The following is a 27,383-nucleotide window of genomic DNA, read 5'->3' as shown; positions in this document are numbered from 1 at the left end:
TTCTTTAATAAAGTCCCAGTGTCCTCAAACAAGACGATTCTTTAATCCCAGTGTCCTCAAATGAGACGATTCTTTAATCCCAGTGTCCTCAAATGAGACGATTCTTAAATCCCAGTGTCCTCAATCAAGACGATAAAGTCTCAATGTCCTCAAACGAGATGATTTTTAAGACCCAGTGTCCTTAAATGAGACAATAATAAAGTCCCAGTGTCCTCAAACGAGACGATTCTTAAGACCCAGTGTCCTTAAATGAGACGATTCTTAAGTCTCAATGTCCTCAAACAAGACGATAAAGTCCCAATGTCCTCAAACAAGACAATAAAGTCTCAATGTCCTCAAACGAGGCGATTCTTAAGACCCAGTGTCCTTAAATGAGACGATTCTTAAGTCTCAATGTCCTCAAACAAGACAATAAAGTCTCATTGTCCTCAAACGAGATGATTTTTAAGACCCAGTGTCCTTAAATGAGACAATTCTTAAGTCTCAATGTCCTCAAACAAGACGATAAAGTCTCAATGTCCTCAAACAAGACGATTTTTAAGACCCAGTGTCCTTAAATGAGACCATTATAAAGTCCCAGTGTCCTCAAACAAGACAATTCTTTAATCCCAGTGTCCTCAAATGAGACGATTCTTAAGTCTCAGTGTCGTCAAACAAGACAATAAAGTCTCATTGTCCTCAAACGAGACGATTTTTAAGACCCAGTGTCCTTAAATGAGACGATTCTTAAGTCTCAGTGTCCTCAAACAAGACAATAAAGTCTCAATGTCCTCAAACGAGACGATTTTTAAGACCCAGTGTCCTTAAATGAGATGATTCTTAAGTCTCAATGTCCTCAAACGAGACTATAATAAAGTCCTTGTGTCCTCAAACAAGACGATAATTAAGTTCTGATGTCTTCAAAGGAGTATTTCCTAATTAACAGGGTCTTAGCTTGTTACTGTTGTTAAAGTTGGTCAAATTTGTTGCCATATCAAACTACAAACATTATTAATCAGAAGAACACTTTCAGCCATAAAATGTGATCAGGTTTTGGACTGTGTCCACTTTTGTGTTGTGATTGGCTGCAGGCTGACTTGGCAGAGATGGCTGCCATCTTGTTGTCACCAAAAAGTGTCCACGAACGAGGACAAGAGGTTAGGTTAAGTCGAATGATATCCTTATATGAGGACACAGGGTCTCACGAGGATAAGACTTATGAACAAAGTCCTCTGTAAACTTGTAGTTTATTTATCCGAGCTCACAGAATGTTTCCTGTCTCTCTGTGTGTCTTTGCCGACAGGTATGTGATGAACTATTACCGGACGGGTCACCTGCACGTGAGGGAGGAGCTGTGTGAGATCTCCTTCCTGCAGGAGATTGAGTACTGGGGCATCGACGAGCTTCGCATCAACCCCTGCTGCCGCGAGCGTTACTACCGCCGCAAGGAGCAGAAGGAGACCCTGGACATACAGCGAGAGTTTGAGCCCGAGGATAGTGATGAGGACTTTGTGGGTGCTGCCTGCCCGGCTCTCCGCCAGCGCCTGTGGGACCTGCTGGAGAAACCCGAATCATCGCGTGCTGCTCGCACCTTTGGCTCACTCTCAATCTTCTTCGTGGTGGTGTCGGTCATCAACATGGTGCTCATCTCGCTGGACTTAGGGGAGGACTTCGGAGTGAGCGACGTTGGTATCGGTGCACCGCTGCTTTTCGATGCCCTGGAGTATGTGTGTGTGGTGTGGTTCACCGGAGAGCTGGCACTTCGGTTTCTCTGCGTGAGGGATAAGTGTCGCTTCAGTCGAAGTATTCCCAACGTGATCGACCTGCTGGCCATCCTGCCGTTCTATGTGACGCTGGCAGTGGAGAGCCTCCACGGAGGATCCACAGAGCTGGAGAACATGGGCCGTGTGGTGCAGGTCCTCCGACTCCTCAGGTCACTCCGAATGTTGAAGCTGGGACGACACTCGACAGGTAAAGAGGCAAGAGGCAGTTGGGGCTGACAGTGTGGTGAAAACATTTGTCTCTTAGTTTAGCAGGTTAGCATGCTGAGGAAGCCCCTACTCTCTCCCCAAAATACACATCTTTTGGCACTGCGTACGCACAATTTCACGCGCGTATGACACAAGTTATTCGTGTGTGTGAACCACCAACCCAAAGAGAGACACAAAGTGAGGCTCAGCTTTACGTTTGAAATTTATTCATGGAGGAAAGCTAAGGGTTTTTTTTGAAGGAAAAGAGTAAACAAGAACAAGATGTGGGTCAGTTTTAAAAATAGACATCAAAAAGCTCAGATAAAAACTTCGAACTGGACATCTGGCTGTAGACGCAGCCTTGTCTGAGCAGGTGAACAACTTTGCTCAAGGGCACATGATCAGCGACACGACTATGTTTCCCGTTCAGTTTCCCTCCACATGTGCTCCCAGCCTGTCAGGGAACGTTAAGTACATGATGTGAGCAGCCGGAGAGAAAGAAATTGAAATTGTCCTCGGTGAGAAGCTGCTGCTGTGAGATTACAGCCAGGAAGGTTTTCTGAGGACGACAAAGACGAGGAAAAAACATACTGATTCATATTTTGGCAAATTCCTTCAGGGGACGGAGGGAGGAGTGTGTGTGTGTGTGTGTGTGTGTCAGACTGGGACGCATGATTGCTTTGATCTGAGTGATTTTTGGGAAGGATGATGATCCCTGGACTCAACTCATGAATATTGAAGGAGAACATGGAGGGAGGGTGGGAGGTGAAGGGAGAAAAGAGAAGTGAAGGCAAGAGGAGGCTTCAACAGCATCAAGTCTGTCTTAATACAATATTAACATGCATATGTGTGCTGAGAGGGTCAGAGATCATTCCTCATGTTCATACTGTATGTGAAGCAAATCGTTTATTTAAAGCAGTCTGAATATTACCTAACCAAGTGAGTGTCGCTGTCTGTCCACATCGACTTGCGGAGATCCAAGGGGAGAGGAGGTAGCAACACAACTCCACCTAATGGAGGCTGACGGCGCCCCAGATTCAAACATCCAAAAACACATAATTGAAACCACAAAATATCTCCATACTGCTCGTCCATAGTGATCCAAGTGTGAAAGTGGAATAACACGTAGCAGAGTTTCTCTCCAAAGTGATTCAAGTGTCCTGAAGCTCTGACATGTCGGGGCTTCAGGACACTTGGATCACTACGGACGAGCAGTATGGAGATATTTTGTGGTTTCAATTATGTGTTTTTGGACGTTTGAATCTGGGGCGCCGTCAGCCTCCATTAGGTGGAGTTGTGTTGCTACCTCCTCTCCCCTTGGATCTCTGCAAGTGTTGTGAGGACTCTAAAACTTCACCTGAGCCTCCCTCGGCATATGGGTGAGTAGATAATGGCTGAATTTTCATTTTTGGGTGCACTATCCCTTTAAGTAATTTTGGGGGATGAATGTCTCACGTGTTTGGAGAAAGCCATCATACCTGTGAGCTGTGAGTGCACAGCAGCATGTAAACAGATCCGGTGTGACACTGTTGGAGAACTCACAGCTGCAGACACGAGGACAAGATGACAGTGACTTCAGCGTCTCTCTTCATCTGTGTGCATGAATATGACATGACAACAACATGACTGATTCTGCAGCATATTTAGTCATATGTTCTGTTTAACAACTCTCCGTTCAGAAGGGTCAGACTGAAGCTCAGCACGTGAGAAAAAAAATGAATGAAAGAAAGCAGAGTTGGATGTCTGCTCAGATGTACAGGAGCCCAGAGGGACAAACTTAAGACACACAAGAGGTTGAAAAAGTCTTAGTTTTTTGAAAAATTTCATATTGACTTTTACACTTGGAGCTCTTAAAACTGAAAGCAAACTAATATGAACAGATTTGCTCTGATTCAGTTTCTTAAATCTTTGCAAATGTAAAACTTCCCGCAGACACTCTTTGTCATCCGTGCTTTATGAACTCACTTCAAATCCTCCTTAAACTAGACATCAAAGCTCATTTCTTGTTCCCTCGGAGGAGAATAGAGAGGTGACAAGTCATTCTGGGGTGTGAACGTCAGCCCTGTGAGCGCCTCACATCTGGGTGTATTTATACATTTGCTGTTTCGTCTTTCTGCCACTTGTTATTTTCTCCTCGCTGAACACCATCATTCCTCCGCCTCACTCGGAGATAAAAACGGAGACTTGAGAATGAAATGAAGAGAGGATCACAGGCTGCCACTCAACTGACGATGGAGAGGAGTAACACGTAGCAGAGTTTCTCTCCAAAATGAGACAAATCGTCGCTCTGACAGAAAGAGCCTTTGTGGATTAGTGATGATCTGCACCTCCATTTTAGAATTATGATTATTTTTCTGCAGTGTCTGTAGATAAATGTAAACAGAAAAAACTGGCAACAGTGAGGTAAACACCGAATAGTGTCAAACCTTCCAAATACACTTTTGATGAAATCTGTATTCTGTATTTGTATCCATGTTACCTTAATCTCTGGCTTTGAAAACCATCTAGCATCAGCTCTGTTTAAAGCATTTCACGCTTTTAAATTGATCCAGTGATAGTGCACATCCTTTTCACCTTTTCATCACTCATAATATGAATAAACATTTATACTACTGCAGGATATAAACCTGTACAGGCTACTTTAATGCACCAAAGTCCCTGTCCACAAATACATTACCAGTAAAAATGTGGTATGGCCTTAATTAAATGTTCACTGTGATGGATTTTCCAAATCATTTTCAGGTTTCTGGAAGATGATTTTCACAGCACACTAAGATGAATAGAACACTTTAGTTGTTTGGATCGGCTGCCTGTTCCACTTCAACTGAGGCTGAAGGAGCAGCGGCTCCCTCCAAATGTCTGTGCTCCTCACCCTATCTCTAATGCAGCATTGAATTGACACTGTACCCTACGCCGTAGCCTGACGTGCACCTCCCCAGAAATGTAACTACACGTCACAGTAACGCAGACCTCCTGTCTGTCTCTGTAAGCTGAAACCATTTCCCTCAGTGGAAACAAAGCTTTGATTTACTTTAATTTCACAGATAAGAAACAATAAATTGTGAAGACAATAAAGCCTCCACAAAAATAGCATTTTAAGCCCTGTGTGTGATTTATCCTGGCTTCATATGAGCAGAGGAAATCTCTGCTAGTCACTAGGCTAATTTATACAATGTAAAATGCCATAGGCTGGCGCTAATAACGTTAGCATGTTGTATTTGTTTGGAAAACGTGTTTAGTATAAGACAGTTGTTTTGTCAGTGAACCTTGTGAGCTGTAATGGAGCTGAATTTTGTAACGTTACCTTTGTTAAATGTTGCTGTTGTCCCTGGCTTCATATGAGTATAGAAAAAAGTCTGCTAGCTGCTAGGCTAATTTATACAATGTAAAATGCCATAGGCTTGTGCTAAAAACATTAGCATGCTGTATTAAGACGTGTTTAATGTGTGTTTAATGTGTCTTTTGAATCAACTAAACTTTACAGCACTTCACAGAATCTCCGCTGATGACTAGTGTTCTGGAGGTGTAACTGCAGAGTGACACAGACACACCACTGCACAAGTATAAATGCTCAAAACGGCGTAGGCCACATGCGTAGGCTCTGCCACACAAGTATAAATGTCCCTCAAGGTTGAGCCCAGCGACCCCACAGAGAAAATTAATTTTGGCCGTCTGTATTTGCAATCTCATTCTTTCGGTCACTACCAATGGGAACTTTCTAGGGTATATAATAAAATATAAGGCTGCCAAAGCACCGGTCTTCCTCCAATGCTGACATGGATTCATTGACTGTTGCTGTTTTTGAGCTCAGATAAACTCTTTTGCATCAGATCCTGCCACCTTCAAGTGATTTTGAGACTCCGGTGGTTTTGCTTAGAGTGTTTTTGAGTAAGAGTTGACCAGAGTTCCAGACCATATTCTTGGCCCACGACCAAAGCGTGGGTACAATGTTTTCACAGCAACACTGTCAGGTCTGGATGGCGTTAACAGCAGTAATTGCCGAATGAGTGGCTCCATTAGCTAGCTCCCACCAGACCCAGTTGGTGCACAGTGCAGTAAACTCAAGAGTGGTAAAATTAACCTATAGACAGGCGTAACTACCCACAAATACTCTCTGTGGTTAACTGATTAACGGTGAATTGTTGACATCCCTAACTCAGTTAATAATCATCACAGATAAAGATCATAACACTTTGTGTGACGCCATGAATTCATACAGACAGAACTGTCGGAGGGAAGAATGTTTTCATCTGGAAAATGTTGAAATGCGGTGTGTTGATAAAACATTCCTCTGTCCTCATGTCTGTCCAGGCCTCAAGTCTCTGGGTTTGACCATCGCTCAGTGCTACGAGGAGGTCGGCCTCCTGCTCCTCTTCCTCGGTGTTGGCATCTCCATCTTCGCCACAGTGGTCTTCACCCTGGAGCACGACCTTCCCGCCACCACCTTTACCAGCGTGCCAGCCGCTTGGTGGTGGGCGACCACCTCCATGACCACAGTTGGCTATGGAGACATCCGGCCCGACACGGCTGTGGGGAAGGTGCTGGCCTTCCTTTGCATCCTGTCTGGGATCCTGATCCTGGCGCTCCCCATCGCCATCATCAACGAGCGCTTCTCCGCCTGCTACTTTACGCTGAAGGTGAAGGAGGCAGCGATGCGGCAAGGAGAGATGCTGAAGAGGCTGGCCCGCGGCTCAGTGGGGGGGGTGGTCGAGGGGGGAGTGGGAGGAGGCGTGAACCTGAGGGACGCCTACGCCCGGAGCGTTCTGGACATGTTGAAGCTGCATGGGCGAGAGAGGGCGAGCACCCGGAGCAGTGGAGGAGAAGAGCTGTGGTGGTAGAACCAGGAGACTTGGACCGGTCCAGAACTGATGTTCCCATGTCCTTGTCTGTAAGCAGACAACATAAAAGGACAAATGAACCCACTTTTTCATAGAACTCTGATAACAGGAATCAAATGGAACGATCCCTGACATGCTACAACCACTCTTTACTGGTGAAAAACAGGCAAATGTCACGTTTTAGGTTCCCAGCAATATGTTTTCTATTTTATTTTACAGTAGTTTCCTGTAACAGCCAAATGACTCCAGCCCTTTGACTTCTCTTGGAAGAAAAATGATAACTGCACTGGATCCAGTGAAGCAATGAAGATAATAGAAATTTTAGTAACCCTAACATGTATTTTGGTTCAAGCGTTCTGGACATTTCATAGTGTGTCGTGTGTTGTCAGACAACATGATTTGTTGCCACGTTAACCCTTGACTAAGTGGGGGAAAACTATGTCTGTGCTCCTGTTGTGTTTTCATGTCTACATCACATCTGTGTCCACCAGCCCTCTCTTCAGAGAGTACACATGCATTAATAAGTGTTGAGCAGAAGTCGGTTTCAAAGCCTACAGGCTATTTTTTGGTCATGGTACCTTCTGAGTTCTCTTGTATAGTTTATGTTATCACTCTGTGACTCAGTCATGCAATAAAGGACATTCTTCTGTGGGTCAGAGTGGTCTTTTCAAATATCACAGTGATGGCCCGAAGGCAGGAATAACAACACTGACCTGTGAGCTGCTGCCACCGTGCTTTCTGCCTTATCACAGTGCTGCTTTTAGATTAGCTGCTGTGTGTGGATTTAAATATTATTTCTCTTTCCGAAGGATTTCACAAAATGTTGAATCACAGCTTAAAGTCAGAAGCTGATAAAAAAGCACTGAAGCATAAAAACAGGTTGTATCAGTGGCTGACTCTTCTTGTCACTAAAGGCAGATTTATTGTTCTGTGTAGACTCGAGGCAGAGCCTACACCCTCCGAGACGTTAGTTGCCATTGGTTTTTTGTAAGGTGCAGTAAAGTCTGATTGATTTTAAACACGCCTAAAACTCATATTAAACATGCAAAAATGCACCTCATCACCTCTCATCATCATCCTCTATTGTCTAAAACAAGTCAACAAAAAAAAAAGATTTATTTTCAGCAATTAAATTATGATGAGTCATGATGTGAGAAAAATATTGTTAGATTTCAAAAATAAAGTTATTTTTCCTCACAGTGACCCCCTTATTGTCGCACCTGCTAAATATAATTAAATATTTAAAGGGAACAAACCATGGATTTAATCTGTTACTCCATGTGGGGTCCAGGCCTCAAAATGTCGGAGCTGCGTTGTGTCCCCACAACATCATCAATACAAGAATACACACACATGGAGTACAGTGCACTGTATCCACACAACAGGTTGAATCTGAAACAGGTTTCTACACCTTTAGAGTGAATGGAAAGATTACCTGCACACACACACACACACACACACGTGTTGTGGAGGTGGAGGTGAGATGATCTCGTCTGTTTTCAGCCTTGTTAGCATCGATTTGTTTCACACTTTTAACAGACACATCTCACATCGGTTTCAGGTGTCGTCTGACGGTGAGAAAACATCGACAACCTCCATCCATCCAGCGGCTTCTCACTCTTTTCAGCTGTGTGTGTGTGTGTGTGTGTGTGTGTGTGTGTGTGTGCGTGTGTGTGTAATTATATAACACAACCTTTTCATGTGCACTTTTAGTCCTCACATGACCTGACGCTCTGAGACAGCACGCTCTCTTCTTCTCTGCTTTGCACTGAATATTAAATATTTTACACTTTTCATTTTACTCTTTTATTCCAGCAGTTGATGGATCTGAGGTTTTTGACGAGTGTAAAGCCGTCTCATCTTCTGCATCTTCACTCAGTTTCTGTAAATACATGTGGAACAAATCTTCTCTACAATAAACGGTCTGTATTCAATCAGTTGAAAGTTGTTGATGTGAATTCAGGTTAACAAAACAGCCCAAAAATATTTCCAATCAGACTTAGTGACACCTGTTTATCATTAATTTGGGAGGTCCTGTAGTAACCTGCAACACTGCAGGATGTTTTGTTGGTTCTATTTTTGTTTTTAGTTCTAAACTAATTTAAATATGTCAGCTGTTGCCATTGAATGTGGTTAACCTGTGGTTCGGTTTAGGCCAAAAAAATAACACACACTTGGTTATCGTTGGTAAAAGCTCAAGTTTTGGCTGAAAATACCCTGTTTTGGTGCCATGATTCCGGCAGTACACGCTGTCACTGTAAAAAAAAAGATAATAAATAAATAAATTACCACAGACTTCGAATCCTGCCGATGATGCCAAGTGAAACATCTAAGATCACTTTCATATAACTACAGGTGAACTTCAACAACGAAGCCAAAAGTCAGTGTGGCTCAAAATGCCAAAACAGGCTTTAATTATCAGGGTTCCTAACGTTCGCAGGCCCATATTTTGTAATTGTCATTTTTCCAATTAAAAATACAACTTCAATATTTACACTTAACAATAAAAATAAAAAAACCTCAGGGTGTGTTTGCACCCCTATGCTACCTTAACAATAAAAAACAAACAAACAAGCAAACAAACAAACAAACAAAACAATACCTCAGGGTGTGTTTGCACCTCTACGCTACCTTCACAATTAAATCTATTTAAAACACAAGTTTTGTTCGGCTGACCAGGCATGTGCACAGGAGTGTTCACAGATCAAGGATGAGGCTCTCACACCTGAGCTCCATGAGCCTCCTAACAGCTCAGGTGCTCACACTTTGACTGGCCAAATTTCGCCTGGGTCCTAGCGTCCTCCTCCAACAAGCTAACTCAAGTTACATCACAACCGGTTTTGTTGTTTGTTGGTCTGCAGCTTGTCAGGTGTCTCACCATCCACCATCTCCTCCACCAAAGTTGTGTCAGATACTACGTCACTTTAGAAGCGTTGATATAATCTGTATAAAATGCGTAAATGTAAAGTACGCCAATGTTTTCTCCTGGTGACTGAGCTGAGGGCTGAGTGATAAACACAGCGTGAGGGCCAGAGTGTGGAGGCAGCAGCGTGTCTGTAAATTTAATCCCCATAATGTAAAATTGTTATGACAGACGATTCAACAGTCCTCTTCCTACAAATCAAAGGAGCTTACAAAACACTTCACAATGCACACAATGTAAAGTGTTAGATTAACACTGCTCCTCTCTGGTGTCTCACAGCGTGCTGAATGTTCTGCTCTTTATATTCATTCAGTTATTGACATCCTGTTGATTTGCTCTCCAGTTTTCTGTACATTAACCTGCTCTGCCTGCATCAGGTGACTCTTATATGGCAGGTCTTTATTATCAGGGACTTGTGTGACCTCTGACCTGTCGGCTCCCTCTGATGTTGGTGATCCAGGAGTTGAACGCTGCCCTCACTGTGAGATCTGCACAGAACCGTTTTTTTTTCTCTCCTTAAATGACTAAAATGCAAATGTGATGTTCTAGTTTTTCCTGGCTGTGCAGCCAGAGGCATCAAACGCTGAATCCAGGTCAGTTGTGAAGTCAGTCAGGCAGGAAGTCGTTTGATGGAGCTGTGGTGAAGGTGCTGCCTGCCTAAATACAAACAGTAAGGAGGAGAGAGACCTGGATTTGATCGTCCATCTTGCTGTTTGGAGGTTCAGCCTCCTCTCTAGGGTATCGGCAGATAAGCCTTTTTTTGGCTTATCTGATTGTAATAAAATTAATTTAAAGGAAAATGTCGGTTTATTTCAACCTGTCTCCTATCGTCCTAAATTTGTTTCAAGTGACTAGTGACATAAAAATAATAGTTAGCATGTTAGCCGTTAGCCTAGATACAGCTGGGGCGCATAGTAGCATCAGACCTGTTAAAACATAGGTGAACGGGCAACCTTCAAGTGCAAAGTTAGTGCAAGCTTTTTTTCCACGAAGACCGCCTCATATCGTTAGGATAAATGTCAGAGAACATATAGAAAATGACATGTAAACGTGTTGTCTTACCTTACCGGTGTGCCACCATGTTTGATTACCATTTAGCTCTGCTTTCCAAAGCGCGGCTGAAATATATCTGGCGAGCTCTAGATAAAGCCCAGCTGGATACTACTCCAGGTGGAGGTGTCTCGTCCTCGGTCACATCCAGACCTTGAAAATAAGGCTGCAACCGGTCCCATTCCTTGCAACAGAGGCATTCCTCTTCTGTGGGCACTGGGGCACAGCATTCACAGGTACACCACCAATCTCCAGAGCTACGCAGCCTTGCAGCAGCCATTCCTCCTCTCTCGTCCTCTACCTGTTGCTCCTCTCTCTCTCTCCTCCTCCGTTCTTCAATTTCACGAAGCTCTTCTTCAGTGTATTCTGGTTCTCTTTCAGTCATTAAACTTCAGACATTCAAACATGTCAGGTGGTATCCCACAAAGTCGAAGTCTGGCAAAAAGTCAGCCATTATTCTATAAATCTTTCATAAAATAAATGAATGAACTTTTCAGGCTACTGTCCGGTTCTGCCTTCCAGCTGTTGCTGCTTGTTCTCGCGAGATTTCAGGCACGGTATGAGATCGCTGCTTGTTCTCGCGATATTTCGGCCGCGCTTTGGAAAGCAGAGCTAAATGGTAAACAAACATGGCAGCACACCGGTAAGGTAAGACAACACGTTTACATGTCGTTTTCTATATGTTCTCTGACATTTATCCTAACGATATGAGGCGGTCTTTGTGGAAAAAAAGCTTGTTTAGTGGACTAACTTTGCACTTGAAGGTTGCCCGTTCACTTACGTTTTAACAGGTCTGACGCTACTATGCGCCCCGGCTGTATCTAGGCTAACGGCTAACATGCTAACTATTATTTTTATGTCACTAGTCACTTGAAACAAATTTAGGACGATAGGAGACAGGTTGAAATAAACCGAAATTTCCCTTTAAACATAGATGGATGGTTTAAATAATACTTTGGCAAATACCTTTCTCTTTCAGTCATTAAACTTCAGACATTCAAACATGTCAGGTGGTATCCACATGAACACCAGAACCAAAGGTTTCCCAGCAGAACAATCAAAGTTATTCACTCCACCTGTCAGTGGTTTGAATGTTTTGGCTGATCGGTGTGTGTATCACATCATGTTGAACTGCTGAGTTCACTTTGCCACTTTTGCCACTAAACTTTTAACCTGTTGATGTTGTGACACTTTTGTGTGAGCCAGAGGTGAGACAAGCCACATTCATCCAGTATCTGCTTAACCTGCAAGACCCATGGTGACACATGTACACCCAAATCATGCAGGCTGAGCAAATAGTTGCACATCATTCAACTGACTTTAGTTTCTTCACCCTCTGTCAGCCTCCACCAGTAGCCAATAATACCCTTGTTAACTGCAATACAGAGTGGATATCTAACTCAACTCATGGTCCATATTATTACAGGTTGTCATTTTTACTTTTAGGAGCTATTTTAGAAATTTGAGATGTAGTTTTTCCAGTATATCTATTCTGTCAAACGCCCACACTTCACATGCGTACTACATAACTGCTGCAACCAGCCTGTCAAAAAGATCACGTGTGATATCTACAGGTAAATCTAATTTTCTACCTTGTCAAACCTTGTCAGAGCTCGCTGATAAAAAACAAAGTTTTACAGATTCTGGATTTATTCTTGTCCACGCTGAAATCCACCGATCACACTGTCATTTGTTTGGAGCCTCACAGTAAAACCTTCTGTCCTACTTAAAGCTGTCTCAGTCCAGACAGGCTCGTTGTCCCTCGAGCCGGCTGTGCTTCCCCGGAGAACCTTGTTTTTTGTTGCAGCTCGACTCACCGCTCCATCTGCTCCTGTTCTCTTCTCATTTTACAGATGCAGTCAGACAGCAGAAAAGACGCAGGACGGCCTTTTAAAACATTTTATAGCAGCCAACAGAACCACAAAGCTTCACATCTCACCTGATGTGTCAAACTCAAACTGTGAATCTTTACACTGAGGGAGTGAGAAAACACATCGTCACCGAAGAGTAAGAATCTGTTAACTAAAGGCCTGAGGGGTAAATATACACTGAACAATAATTTACAAGCAACGCTTGTGTTTGCTCCCATTTTCACAGGTTTAATTAAAGATCTCAGACTTTCAGTGCACTCAGTGGATTTATTTCTCTCAAATTTCAGTCGCAAATTTTTGAAAATCCTGTTGTAACAGTTCAACTTTGGAGCCAAATGCAAAGAAACTGTGAATGGTTAAAGACAGTTTATTGTAGTGTGAAGATGGGGGCTGAAGGTTTGAGTGTAACGATGGCTGAGGAGGGCTGGGAATGATGAAGCAGAGCAGGCAGAGGGGCTGAAGACAGACAGGAGACAGATGAGGACGAAGCTGGATGTGATTGGTTATAGTTGAGGCAGACGTGGTGAACCTGAGACAGAACAAGGTGTGAGTTCAGGTCCAAAAAGCACAAAAAGGCAAAGTGTCAAAAAAAACGAAGTTGGCCTTGATGTCTGCACCACAGAGGAGACTGAATGATGTGGCAGAGTCTGAATGTCTGAGCTGGGGTTTTATACTGCAGTGGCTTGATCGTAGATGAGGTTCAGGTGTGCAGGTTCAGCAGCTGCCGGCACTCAGGAGGATCGGCAGGAGGAGGGAACCAGGAGGCCACGCCCAGCAAACACACAGAGACAGGTGGTGTTTCTCAAAGTCGAGGATGAAAGCGCCTTCTGAATCACAGCCTATGACGTGATCTTTTTCAAGATCAAACTGCACATTTTAGACCTTTTGTTGTGACCATCCCACGACACACCTGTGTAGTAATGATGCTGTTTGATCAGCATCTTGATACGTTACACTGGCATCACATCCTCACTGTGACCTCGTCACATGTCCACGTTTGGTCATGGACTTTCCACGTCGACATATGACGTCCAAGGTACCCTGGGTGTGCTGGTTGTTGACGTTCTGTTACATGGATTGTCTGTTTTCAAAATACACTTCTGTTTTCACAGGAAATGTACAGTTTGCATACAGTCTCTTCCAAAATAAAAGGTGCAACACAGCAGATGGATGTTTTTTGCTTCAACAACAAACGCACGTGGTTGGGTTAGAAAAAAAAAGAACAAGGTTTGGCTTCACGATCTTATGTGATGCAAACACTGTTCTCCTAGGTGAAAGTCCCTCCCGCCTGCCTCACTCAGACTTTTACTGCCTTCACTTTAGTTCTCGTCTCGTTTCCCCCTGAAGGCACCGTCTGGCCGATGTGAAAGGACGACTTTGGTCGTAGGTGTCTGATGCCGGAAGTCACTGCCCAAGCGTCAGATTTTGACGACTTCTGATCATCAGACATTTAATTTCCTGCATTCTGGTGATTTTTTTCTTCATTAGTTTATGGTGGAAATGTCTTGACGCTACTCTGACACACAAACTCTGGGGACAATTTCTACATCAAAGGTCTTCAATTAAGTATAAAATCCACAGAGTGCTGAAGACAAAAAGAATCTTTGGTGGGGTGTTAGTTTACTGACATTAAATTCAGCCTCCTACAGACCGTTTCCTTCCTGCATGCTTTATTGCAGGGTTTATTTTCTATTTTCTGTTATTGTTACATCAGAACCCTTTAATTTAACCCGAAGTTAAATTAAATTTAACCTCAACAATTAAGTTTTTTTATATGGAAGAAAACTGCACTAATTCTTATATATCTTCTAAATACACTTTAAATATTCTTAACAAATCCCAGAGAACAGACACTCCGTACTCTTCCTCTCCTCCTGGTGCACTCTTTGCACACAAAATGTTCCTGCAGCACCAAACGTTATGAACATTATTTCAAGTTAAGTTTTTGTTTATAAAAATGCGCAGAGGTGAGCATCTGTCTCCGCTCACACCGGGCAGCTGGTGAACTCGAATCAGAGAGTTGGAGAGAGACTGATTTTATACCAGACTAGCTTTCCTGTTTTTAAACTTAATAGTGGGTCGTTGCCTCAGTTAGTCTGGCTGTATTGAGGTGTTTTCATAGTAGCTTAATTTCACAACAGTGACAAACAATGCTGAGGCTTTGGGTAAACACTGTCGTTACCTGGCTGTCCATGAAGGCAGGTCAGGGAGTTACTGTAAGGGATTAACTGTGGTGACTGTGACAAGGGAAGTCAAAGAGGGGGGGGGGGGGCACTGCAGTCTCGCAGAATTAAAACTCAAATGCAATGTGTTTTTAACTGAGAACTGACTCCACGGGCCAAATGTAAAAACTAAAATATAAAATTAGAAGAAGAAATGGAAAAAAAACCCAGCACTTATCCAGGCAGAGGCCAAAAGAGCCGGTGTTTAAACACCACCTGGACCCTGTCAGTGCATGTGCCTGTTTGTGTGTTCACTAACATGGATTTCAATGAATTGGAGACCGAAATTTAAGAGAATTATATCAGATGAGTGCATTAAAAAGTCTCAGATCTTTATCTTAAACCTGTGAAAAGTGGGAGCAAAAACAAGCCTTGTGTTTAAAATTTTCTTCAGTGTAGTTCACAGAGAAGCATCGTGATTCGAGAATGTTCTCAGTTCCTAAAAATGTGTGTTAACATAAATACAGCTCTGAAAAAGTGACAATCTAAGGAAAGAAATAATGAAATCTAACTTGAGGCAGGAGAGTCGTCATGTTTCATTTTAAACTCATTATATAATCTTGGATGCTGACGTTCAAGTTGTAACGTGAAGTGTATCCGAGACACTTTAACTGTAAATTTAAATGTTGGTTTCGGGCCGTGTGATGATCACAGTCTCTGCTTGTCATAACAGTTTACCTCTCAGCTGTTTTAATGCCCTCCAGTGTTTCCTCCTCTTCCTCCTCCTCTTCTGGTCTGACTGAGCTGCTCTGATGAAACTCTGCCGTAACAAAAGACAGATCCTTCAACTGAGGTGACCTCCAGCCAGGAGCTCCGCTCACATCTACAAGCTTCACACATCACACAGAGTCTGCACTTCTTAGTCAACAGGTTTTTATTCTTTTGTCTCTGTAATAACATTTAACCTCAAATCCCGACACGTTTGAGGTCAGATGAACATTAATTGGGTTAAAAATATAAATGTAGTAGCTGGTGTGAATGGATACAGACAAGGAATGAGGTAAAATGATGAAGCTGCAGGTGAATGTTTTACTGTGCTTTACTTTACGTCTCATTTGACTTAATGTATTGACCAAAGTACAGGACAATGTGTTTCAGTGATTAAGGCTGAATGTAAACAGAACTTTGTTTGTCCACTAAATGTGATGGATGATGACGACATGAACAGTAATGTCTCGACCTTTGCCTCAGGTCATACAACTCTCTGTCTCTTCAGTGGTGGAGGAAGTTTTCAGGTCTTTTCTTTAAAGCCTCCAACAGACTGTGAGATTTAAGCAGTCTTATAAGTTTAGTGCAGCTACACTGTGCAACATGGATCTAATATACTTGGGTACAACATCAAGTTTGATGTCTGCAGACTGTACGATGACAGCACCTACTGAATCACAGGTTATGTGTGCAAAAATGCTGCATAGGTTATTACTTCTTCAACTGTGCAGCAGAACATAGAGGGTCACATTAATAAAAATTATTATTATCATTGATAAAATTAATAAAATATTATTAAAAATGTCCCAAAAAAATGTTTATAAAATTACCAAAACATACTATTGAAATGTCCAAAAAATCTTGATAAACTGTCCAAAAATATTTTTAAAAATCAGGAAAAAACTGTTATTGAAATGTCTTAAGAATATTAATAAAATGTCAGGAAAAATGTTGATAAAATGTCCAAAAAATACTAATTAAATGTCTGAAAAAAATGTTTTTGAAATGTCCAAAAAATGTCCCAAAAACATTATTGAAATGTCCGAAAAATATTGATGATATGTCCAAACCATATTAAAATATCTGAAAAAAAAATCGTGTTGAAATGTCCACAAAAAAAAAAGATGTTGCTAAAATGTCAGAAAAACACTTCTTCATTCTGTAATGTTACACAGCAGGGGTGATTCTAGGATCAGAGGTTTAGGGGTGCTGAGCACCCAGAGAGCTGCCCGGCCAGGCAAGATAAATTTCACTGTTTTGTACATTTTAACTCAATTTCATTCCCACATTTGTGAAAGAAAAGCACAACACTTTTTGGGAAAGTCTGTGACTAAACCATCAAATCTGATAAAGGTTATTTAAATGCTGAGCCACAGTAAAAGAGGAATGGATTGGAATCATAAAAGAAACATATGGTAACCCTAATTTCTGGGGGAGGATAACTCATTTTGATACAGCAGCTCCTCAACATACACATAAACAGTATGCATGTTTCTGGAGTAAACCAGCCCCCTATAGTGAGTACCAAAAAATACCAAAAATGGACCTTGGGCTTATTTTTTAAGCTTTTATTTGAAATGCAATGCACAACATGTAACATTAACACATTAACAGTAATTGACTTTTTCAATGTTTGTCTCTGCCTTTTTCCTTCTTGTCACAATAGGAGTTATAATGTTAATGGGCATCCAGTCAGTTAGCTAGTCAGTAGCACCTTGGCTTTAATATTAACACATGCACATGACACAACTAGCTTCTCTCATCCCATTCAAACAGAGGACAGTGGTACTGACCACCTGTAACGTTTCCTAGCCAGAAAAAACGTCAGCTAACTCCTACCTAACAGCATAAACAGTGACCTACGATTAAATGCAGCAAAATGAGGACTGGTAATGATAATAATGTGTTGGTATTGAGTGGTAGAAGTTAAGAAATGTGCCACATATCCTGGTTTAAGCCAGGTACTTACACCACTACTGCATATAACCCACTCTGAAAGGCAACGCATTGCTCTGTGCAGATAGAGCGCTCAGAGCCCGAGTTGGGTAAAGGTGGGAAGGATGGGGTGGATCAAACCATTTTTGAGGCAAGAGGGGGGGGTGGGTGCTGTATTTCTGTTGTTAAAATATTACGCTGCAACCAAGTACTGTATGGTTTTGACACTTTTCTAGCTTGTTAAAAGGACATACAGTAAAAAAATAAATAATAATAAAAAATCTCTCAAATTTTAGGGGTGCTGGGATTCAATTTAGGGGTGCTTCAGCCCCAAAAATGGGCTAGAAACGCCTATGTTACACAGTCTATTCAATGTATCTGTGAATCCACATGACCTCATTTGTAGCTTGTTGTCATATGAAGCTGCATTCAAACGTTCTGACGTCCTCTGGTGGACCCCACAGGTCTTTGGTGTCTGGCTAAAAGACAAAAGTCGTCTCACTCATGGGGCGTTGGTGGCTTAGTGGTAGAGCAGGCGCCCCATGTACAAGGCTGTTGCTGCCGCAGCCTGGGTTCGAGTCCAGCCTGTGGCCCTTTGCTACTGTCATCCCCTCCCTCTCTCTCTCCCCCTTTCACACTTAACTGTCCTGTCCATTAAAGGCAAAAACTGCCCCAAAAAATATCTTTAAAAAAAAAAAAGTCGTCTCACTCAGATTTGAAGCAACAGAACAGAACAGTCCTTAAAAAGTCTCTGAGGCTCAGAGGACATCTCTCTGTGTGGCCGCGTTGGAGCTAAATGTATTCATGGAAGTTTGTTTTAAAAGCAGGGCAGACAGACCGGTAGAGTCCCAGAAGAGAGGATGGAGACGGGACACGCCGGCAGGCAGGAGACGTGTCATCACATGGGGACGACTGAGCCAGGAGGACGCAGGGTGACCGCAGGACGATGGTTAGAGAGGATTCTAGTTCAGTTATAAACTTAAAAATTCTAGTTTCAACATTTTTTTCAACAGAGAAGAAGAGCTGCTACAGGAGCTGGTCTGTACAGGCAGAGAGTGAGTTGGGGGGGGTGCCTTTATTTCAGGGGTGGCGAGGCTGGAAAGGGCACCCAGGAGCCTTGGCCTTTACTCTGCCACACCCTGCCTCTGATTGTTTTACCCTAATTCTAACCAATCCAGCCAATGAAGGCAACGAGTAGCAGCCAATCATAGGGAGCACAGGGCGGGTTTACAAATTTGCAGCCATCCCAATGTGCCGCCCTGAACTATGATTGGCTCAGGGGCGGAACCTTAACTTAACCTTATCTTAAAAAAAGATATTCACAAATTCTGTTTACTAATTTGTAATTTCATTTAATACACTCAGATATTTTTTATTCATGCACTTGTGTATTTGTAGATCAGTTTTACATTTGCTAAATATTTTGCAAGTTTACAAATCTTGTTTCATTTTTCTGCTCTGTAAAAATGGCGACTTGTTGCATCACTTTTACATTAAGTTTACTGTGTCATTTTTACAGTACATTATTGTGAACTGACAGCTGTATACTGTAATCTCACAGGAGATCGTATTACTGTGAAACAACAGTATGTTCCTGTAAAATTACTGAATTTAACTGTAACTTCACAGTTAAACTCCATATTACTGTGATTTAGCAGTGTACTTCTGTAAAATTATTATATTTACTGTACCTGCATGAGTTTCACAATAAAATTCTGAATACGGTTAAACATCACAGTTGTGACCTTTAAGGTGATAATCATGTCATTTATTGTGAAATATTACAGTTACATATTGTAACTTTATGGAAATAATTTGCAGTGTGGAAGGGAAGGTGTGTTTTTATAAACAGATTACGCATGTGCAACCGGTCTGGCCTGACACTTGGATTTACTACAAGCTCTTGTGTTGTGTTCGTGGATGATGAGAAAGGAGACAAGGACAACTTCTGCCTGCCACTGCTGCCATGCTCCTTTAGCTTAACTTGAGATTGAAACTGAAAGGTCACACAACAAAAATTGAATTTACAAAAATAAAAGCTCCCCAAAATAAAAACACAAACAAGTATGAACACATAAAAAAACAACAACAAAATATGAACAAATGGAGCCGGTGGACTCTAGTGATGTCTGCGTTGTGTAGATATTAAGATATTGCTACTTGTTGATATTAAGACAACAAGTAGCAAAACAAAATATCCGTCATACACAACAACACAAACACCAGCCCCTAGACAAATTAAGTGACACAAGATTATCTGAGCATAAAATTAACTTATAAGCAGCTTAACAGCGCTAGAACACAAAAATTACCATAAGAGCGATGTCTCTTATCTCTCCCATGGAGCACAACAGTAAGAGGGGAGAGGTAAGGCAGGAGACACCCCTTTATTGGTGGAGTACCCCCATATGTGAATGTAGGGGTACAGAAACTGAGTATCATACGTTCCATATATTGAGTACGGAGGCCAGAGCGTGTCAGGTAATAACAGCTGAAACACATTTTGTGTAATTATAATATTCAACATTACACATGTACATCTGACTTGTCACACATATCACTGCTGTATAATTGACCCTGTTACACTGGATTTGGTGAAATATAAACCTATTACAATTATACATCAGTCACACATGTACACACACAGATTCTCAATCTGTTCACACAAATAATATCAAAACAAATCCATAACATCACTGTTTAAAGTACACACAGAGACACACAGGATCAAACCTTAAACATTCGGCGGCTGATGATCTGAATATTTCACATTATACACTCTGAGTTTAAAACACGTCGACAGCGCCCAGAGGGGAAACAGTTTTAGTCACATGTCAGCTGCTCAGAAATAACGACCACACCGGAGAGCGAGCCGAGGGAACAACACAGCACACACACACACTCTCTGCCTGTGCGGATCATTCCTGCTTTCCCAGAATTCCCAGTGTGGGACTCCTCATTAGCCCAGTTCTGTTCAGCGAGAAGACGTTGGAGGTGGATGGAGATCATTGCAAGGACGAAGAAGCTGCAGGTATTCCCAGCTGTGACGGGAGGTGAGAGGAGAGGAAACGAGGCCAGGCTCTCATTCTTCATTCTTTCCGTCCTTGTCTCCTCAGCATGTTCACAGACGGAATTCTGTCAGTGCAAAGTGGGTCAGCATCACATGCCCACAGCATCTGAACTGTACGGTTTAAAATGCTCATTTTATCCTCGTTAATATCACAAATCCCATAATTTATCACATTTCTTGGCATTTTATAGAACGATCCCTCCAGTACGTTCATGTCCTCCACTGATTTTGATATTTCTCGACTAACTGCCCTAAATGACCACTATTGGTCCACTAGGAAGATTCTTGTTTGGGGGCAGCCCTACTGTAAAGTGTTAATTATAATCCACAGATCAATATTATCTTTTCAGAAACAGTGCTGATACAGTCCTCATACACTCCCAAAGATCCAGATGATCTAAATCCAGTGAAATATTTAGTCCAAACACATTATTACATCCATAAATATCCACAAACTGTTGCTTCATTGTTTCAAACATTCATATTTCTCCACATATTATCCAGAATTTCTTTCGTTTGCATGTAAATATACAGATTCCTCACTGTAAGAATAGAGGCTAGAACTCCTGACCTTTTGATTGACACCTCACTTGAGCCAACAGGGAGCTTCCATGTCCGCCCTAAAGCCTGCAAAAGCCAACAAAGGACTGTGTTCACCTCCTAGGTCACTTCTCAGGTTACTGAGGTCCCGTTTATAAGACAACGATTTCAACTGAAAACGGTAAACTTTAGTGGCGTTTCGGCTGATCGTTTACACAACAGCGGCGTTTTGGGTGCCTGAAAATGCAACGTTTTGAAAACAGGTTCCAGAGTGCAAGTTTTTGGAAACGGCAGCGTCTCCGTTGTCATGTAAACTTGCAATACGCAGTTCCTGAGACTGAAAACTGAGACTTTTTGCACATGCGCATTACGCTTCCAGTCACCGGCCTGACCTCCGCGGCCCTCCCTGGATGGATGCTCAAGTGTGGGTGAGAGGAGTGGTGAGGACCGCGGAGGTCAGGCCGGACGGGCCGACACTGTGTATCCCAGAACGGGTGCTCAAGTGTGGGTGAGAGGAGCGGAGAGGACCGGCAATGGTAATGTATGGTTACCTGGGCTTCATCAATCAAATTATGCGTTACTGCCCAACACTGATTATAACTATTTAATAAGAAAGTATTTGGGTATAGCAAAAAAATAAAAATAAACTTCAGGTTGCAGCCTCTGCTCGGAAAATTAAACGGTCCTAAAACTGCGGTCCTGAAACTGCAGCCTCCGGTACTGCAGCTTTACCTTACCCGATTTTGCGGTTCCGTGTGAACGGAGATCGTTTCAATAACATCGTCATATAAACGCAGATGTTTTCTAAAACGCAAAAGGGCAGACTTTTCCATTTTTAGAGAAACCATTGTCGTCTAAACAGGGCCTGAGCCAATCAGTAGTCAGTGATTGCACCGATGGCTTATGGGTAGTCAATGACACTCCAGACCTCCAGTGGAGGTTTGAACTCCTTGAAGTCACCACAGAGTGATATTAATGTACAGAAATGATGAAGAAATTGTTTGTCCTTTGTTGTCTTAAGGAGAGAAAAAGTCTTCCTTGTCAATTTTAGATTTTCTAGAAGTGTTTTTCTAAACAGTAAACTCCTAAATAGACATTTCTGCCTGTGTTGATCACTCCTTGTCACGTATTTAGTTCATTGTTTTAAGCTGAACATGAGCATTATGTTTATTTTCTGTGATATTATACTTTGACTTTTAAGAATTAATGGTATGGCCCCATTGTGTTTTCAAGCTAATACCTCCCAGTTCTATTCATCTGCAGCATCTTCTTTGAGAAAACATTCAGGTGAAGATAAAAAAAAAATTTTTTTAGTGTGTTGAAACTTATATAATTGAATGACTGACACACTTACAGTGATTGTGACTGTTGGGGAAAAGCTTCAGAGCATTATCTTTCAAATGAGCCCATGCATGTACATGTACTAAAAATAGAACAAGAACTTTCAATTTACTTTAGGTATGCTTTGGAGAGGGCATTTTAGGTGAATTTTACAAAATGCTTAAAATAATCTCCATGTTTTGAATCTACTCCTCTGGATATAAAGACAAGACAAAGTTTGTCCTCTGGGTTTTAGTATCTCACAGTTCTGATACTTTAGATTTTGTTAGCCTAAGTTTTGAGATGTGCTGACCCATTTCACCAACACCTCAATGCAGCGCAGGTGAATGAAATTAAATGTTTGAATTCTGAGCGAGCATGAAGCGAGGACACAGTCTCTCTTCTGGTCTGCCTGCAGCAGTTTGGACAAGTTGCAGACCACGAAGTGAAATCAAACTTCAGCAGCGTGTGCTCTGCTCCTGCTGCGTCTCACTAAATTAGTTTCCATTGTGAGCAGCAGCCTCATGTCTGTGTGTGTGATCAGACAGCAGCTTCACAGCCTGTAAACATCGACACTGGAAGCAGCGGCTCCGCCGGCAGACCGATGACAACCGACCAGGATCGCTGACGTCATTCTAACGGCCTGGAAACACAGCGGACGCTCTGAGGATGAATGAGACTTAATGAGACTGAGACAGGAACAACAGCAGAGATAAGATGATGAAAGATGGAAATATATGATGCTGTTTGTTTTCTAGTGGGACGTTGATGATGATGATGATGATGATGCAGAGGCTAGGCACATGAAACCTGAAACCCACTCACGCAGTTCTTCCTGCGGTTTTACCTGGTTTACAGTAGCATTGCTTGGCTGCAACTTTATTGTATGAAGAGTAAAAAATTTCCTGGTGGACCAATAGTCAGTTTTGAGGTGAACATATTTCAGAGGATTACATGGTGGTATGATGTACAGGCAGCAGGTCAGCTGTTTAAGATCAGATCTGTTCATGTTATTGTAGCGCAGTGTGTGATGACACACACATAAAATATGGATCACTTTGGAATCACAGTGATTCTGTGTGTGAGTCTGTGTGAGGGACACATCCTACCAAAGAAGGATCCTTGATTTTGAGGAACATCAAGTGACTGTGAGCTCACGGAGAGTTTTGGCAGCACACTTTAGTACTTTGTTACCAATTTTATGCAGTTTTCAATCTGTCCATGTTAACACAGACGGCGTGAGTGTGGACTCTTGGCTGTGATCGATTATCTTTAATAATCTGATGGTGGTGGTCTGCACATCTGACTAATAACAGTGTCAGTTGCTCTCTGTCCTAAAATTGAATCAGTTGCTTCCATTGCTGTATGCTAATTTTGCAGGACGAGGGAAATCTTCCTCCTCCTGTGCCTGAGGCCTCCACCTCTTGGCCAAGAGCATCACAAGCGGAAACAGAGTAGCTGAAGTGACCTTTACACCTTTCCTCAAGTGGGCCCTACAAAGGGACGATACTTCCATGTTAAAGCAGCTGTACTGTGTGATTTGTTTCAGGTTGGAGCAGACAGTGTGAGGGCTCTATATAAGAGGACACTGTCTGTTGAAAAAGTAAAACTGGAGGCAGAGAAAGTGGAACACGAAAAGAGGGTAATTTAGTAATTCAGTTTAGCTCTGGTCGAAGGTGATGGGTCAACAACATCAGGGGGCTGGTGGATAACGATGGAGCCTTTTCTTTCCTTATTGTGGCTACATAGGTGCTTGTGCACAAGACAGGGGGAAGGCCATGGATGTATAAAGAGAAGTGTTGGCATGCAAACCATGGATATGTAACATTTGTCATATATCAGTTCAGGAAGGGACCGAAATACAAAACAGCAGGCAGGTGGATGTGGAACAAAAGGTAAGCTTCAATAAAGCTGATAAAAAACATCCAAATACAGGCAGATAACTCAAAGTGCAAAGGAGAGAAGAACCAAAAACTAAACTGAAAACCAACTGGGATAACACAAACACAGGGGAGAAATCCAAAACAGAGCAGGGAACAACACCATGAACACAGACAAACAAGGAACCAAGGGAAGCACACAGGTATATATATATACACACAAAACTAATCACAAGAATGAGACACAGCTGGAGGAAACAGGCATCAGGAGGGAAATGGGGATCGGCTGACAACCAGGCTGTGGTGGGGAACACTAGGGTGGAGCAAACAAGACTGATACAGAACAGGTGTGAAGGGAAGACTCTGGAAAGAGGGAAGGACTAACGAGACTGATGAAGACAGGTGGGAAAACACACAAAGACAAGAAGTAAAACCAGACATGATACATGAGGAGAGAATCTACAAAATAAAACAGGAAATAGATTAAACATGAATGAGTAACATGAAACAAGGAACACAAGAAAACAGAATATCAACATAAAACCAAGATCATCATTTGCATGTTTCATTCTTATGATATCACCATATCTAAAGTGATGTCATGTATGAGCTGACTTAGTCATAAGGAGGTGGAGGGGATGGTGGATGGCGTGACATCTAGAGGAAACACCTGCCAAGCTGCAGATCACTGTTTGACACCAACAAACAACCAAAAATCATTGTGATCTAGACAGTCATTGCTTTTTACAACAAAACTTTTGGGCACCAAACATTGGTGTTTTGTCGCGACCCGTTGCTGATTTTGCTGTGACTTTTTAGGCAATAACAGTGGTTGAGTTTCATCAGAACATCACTGCTTTTCAGCCAAGACTGGGTACTTTAAGCCAAAACATGATCTTCTCCTAATTTAGTGGTTTTTGTATCTAAACCTAACCACACATTAACCGCAGCACTGTGGAAGCGTTAAGTTTGAGTGTATCTGGCACCTACCAACATACAAATGTAAGGTGGATGGGTCCAACAAACACTGACTTTCACCCGAAAGAGTGGTTTTCGGCTCCCATAAGATTCTAAAGCCAAACCCTGTTCTTTTTTCCTAGAACTAACCACTTGTTTTTGTTGTCGAAGGAAAAAGTCAAATTCGCAGTGTTGTACAAACGTAGTGCTTTTATTTTGAAAGAGACTGTATGCAAACTGTACATTTCCTGTGAAAACAGAAGTGTATTTTGAAAACAGACAATGCCTGTAACAGGCTGAAGTTGACACGCCGTCCCAGAACGTCAACAACCAATACACCCAGGGTACCTTGGACGTCATATGTGGGCGTGGAAAGTCCATGACCAAACATGGACATGTGACGAGGTCGGAGTGAGAATGTGTTGAGAGGGACAGTAAATCTGACATGTCCACAGAGCATTGTTAACAATCTTTCCCAAGAATGGCGGACTCCACCTGTAATGGCCAAAGTGACCAAATCAAGCAGTGGTAGAGTTCCTACCTGCTAGCTCAGTCTGTTGGGCCTTGTGTTGGGAACCGGAGGGTCGCCATTTCAAGTCCCTGTTCGGACCAAATATGGAGTATGGACTGGCAGCTGGAGAGGTGTCAGTTCACCTCCTGGGTACTGCTGATGTGCCTGTGAGCGAGGCACCAAACCTCCAACTGCCTGAGGCGTGCGTTGGTTGTTTATGTTCTGGGACGCCATGTCAACTTCAGCCTGTTACATGCATTGTCTGTTTTCAAAATACACTTCTGTTTTCACAAGAAATGTACAGTTTGCATACAGTCTCTTTCAAAATAAAAGCACTACGTCTGTACAACATCGAGAATTGCCGTGTTTTTTTCCTCAACAACACACACATAGTAAGGTTTAGGAAAAAAGAACAGGGTTTGGCTTTAGAATTGAAAACCATTCTCTCAGGTGAAAGTCGGTGTTTGTTGGACCACCTCTCCTGCCTGCCCCTCTTGGACATTTGCTGCCTTAACTTTCGTCCTTGTCCCACTGCGTTTCCCCCTGACGCTGCCAGGCACCATTAAACTACAACTGCAACCAGCTGCATATCATGCCGACGTGAAAGGACATCTTTTTTCTGTGGTTTCTGACGCCACAAGTCACTGCCCGAGCACCAGATTTCAATGACTTCCTTTAGTACAGCTCGCTACAGCCTCTTAATGACAGGAACGTCGGCTGGGATTGCCGATGGCCCCGTGGGTCTCACAAGGTTTTAAGAAGTTCAATCAGAAGTTGCTGCTTCTACAATGGAGCAAATGTTCCTGACACATAATCCCCGATTGAACGGTGGATTTTTGTGTTTTTTGTCTTTAAATGTTTCTTTACAACCAGCTCCTGCTGTGAGACCACACTTCATGCATGGTATATGCATGTTATACGACAGAGTGACACAGTCGAGGCTGAATGAATGACATTAGACATGGTGTTAAATTTATCCTCTCAGATTACCATTTTCACATGGATGTTGATGTCACATAAAAGCAGCTTCGACTCCAAACTGATTCACGTCTGCTGCGAGTGAAGCCTGCAGCATGAACCCTCGTGTGTCTGAGTCAGAGAAATATAAAAACTAAAACGTCTTTCCATCCCTCTGGCTGTCGTTCTCTGCCTCTCGCTCTGCGTCCTCGTTGGCACGAAGCTTCAGTCTTAATTTAGCTTCAACAAATCCTCTTTTTCTCCTGTCGGTGACATATATTTTATAATCTAGCATTTAATGTGATTACTGATCAACAGCAGTTACGTGTTTAAATTCTGATCTCAGTTTACTGTCAGCAGTGACATTTTATAACCGTGTGAAGATTTAACCCGTTTCATCCAAAATTTTCCCAGACGTAAAACTATCCAAATCATCTGTCACTGATAACCTTTTCAAAATAATCAATCTTTATATTTTATAATATTCATGGAACAGTAGGTGAAAAGGTGTATTTTGTGGTCGGTCGAAATTGTGACCGGAAGGACAGTGTGTTGTATCTTCCTTTTACCATTTTGCACTGTGTCTAATCTGTTTAACAGCTGCAGACAGTTTGTTGATCTGGTGGCTTGTCAAGCGGTCAGAAATCAGACC

At 42.3% G+C, this 27,383-nt stretch overlaps 3 protein-coding genes across 3 annotated transcripts in view; 2 read left to right on the top strand and 1 right to left on the bottom strand.

Annotated features, from left to right (window-relative positions):
- The window catches only part of kcnv1 (potassium voltage-gated channel modifier subfamily V member 1), a 9,852-nt gene extending 2,565 nt beyond the window's left edge, over window positions 1–7,287 (top strand). The window contains exons 2-3 of the mRNA XM_050046346.1: window positions 1,283–1,950; window positions 6,261–7,287. Of these exons, the coding sequence (XP_049902303.1) occupies window positions 1,283–1,950; window positions 6,261–6,787 (1,195 nt within the window). The 3' untranslated portion in view covers window positions 6,788–7,287. The remainder of the gene's footprint in view (window positions 1–1,282; window positions 1,951–6,260) is intronic.
- Window positions 1–27,383, bottom strand: part of nagpa (N-acetylglucosamine-1-phosphodiester alpha-N-acetylglucosaminidase) — a 402,702-nt gene that overhangs the window by 18,058 nt on the left and 357,261 nt on the right. The window lies entirely within an intron of this gene.
- Window positions 1–27,383, top strand: part of LOC126392472 (collagen alpha-6(VI) chain-like) — a 310,923-nt gene that overhangs the window by 212,558 nt on the left and 70,982 nt on the right. The window lies entirely within an intron of this gene.

The sequence above is a fragment of the Epinephelus moara genome, chromosome 6 (assembly GCF_006386435.1).
Source record: "Epinephelus moara isolate mb chromosome 6, YSFRI_EMoa_1.0, whole genome shotgun sequence".
In the NCBI taxonomy this organism is placed as follows: Eukaryota; Metazoa; Chordata; class Actinopteri; order Perciformes; family Serranidae; genus Epinephelus; species Epinephelus moara.
This window is presented reverse-complemented; position numbering and strand designations above follow the sequence as displayed.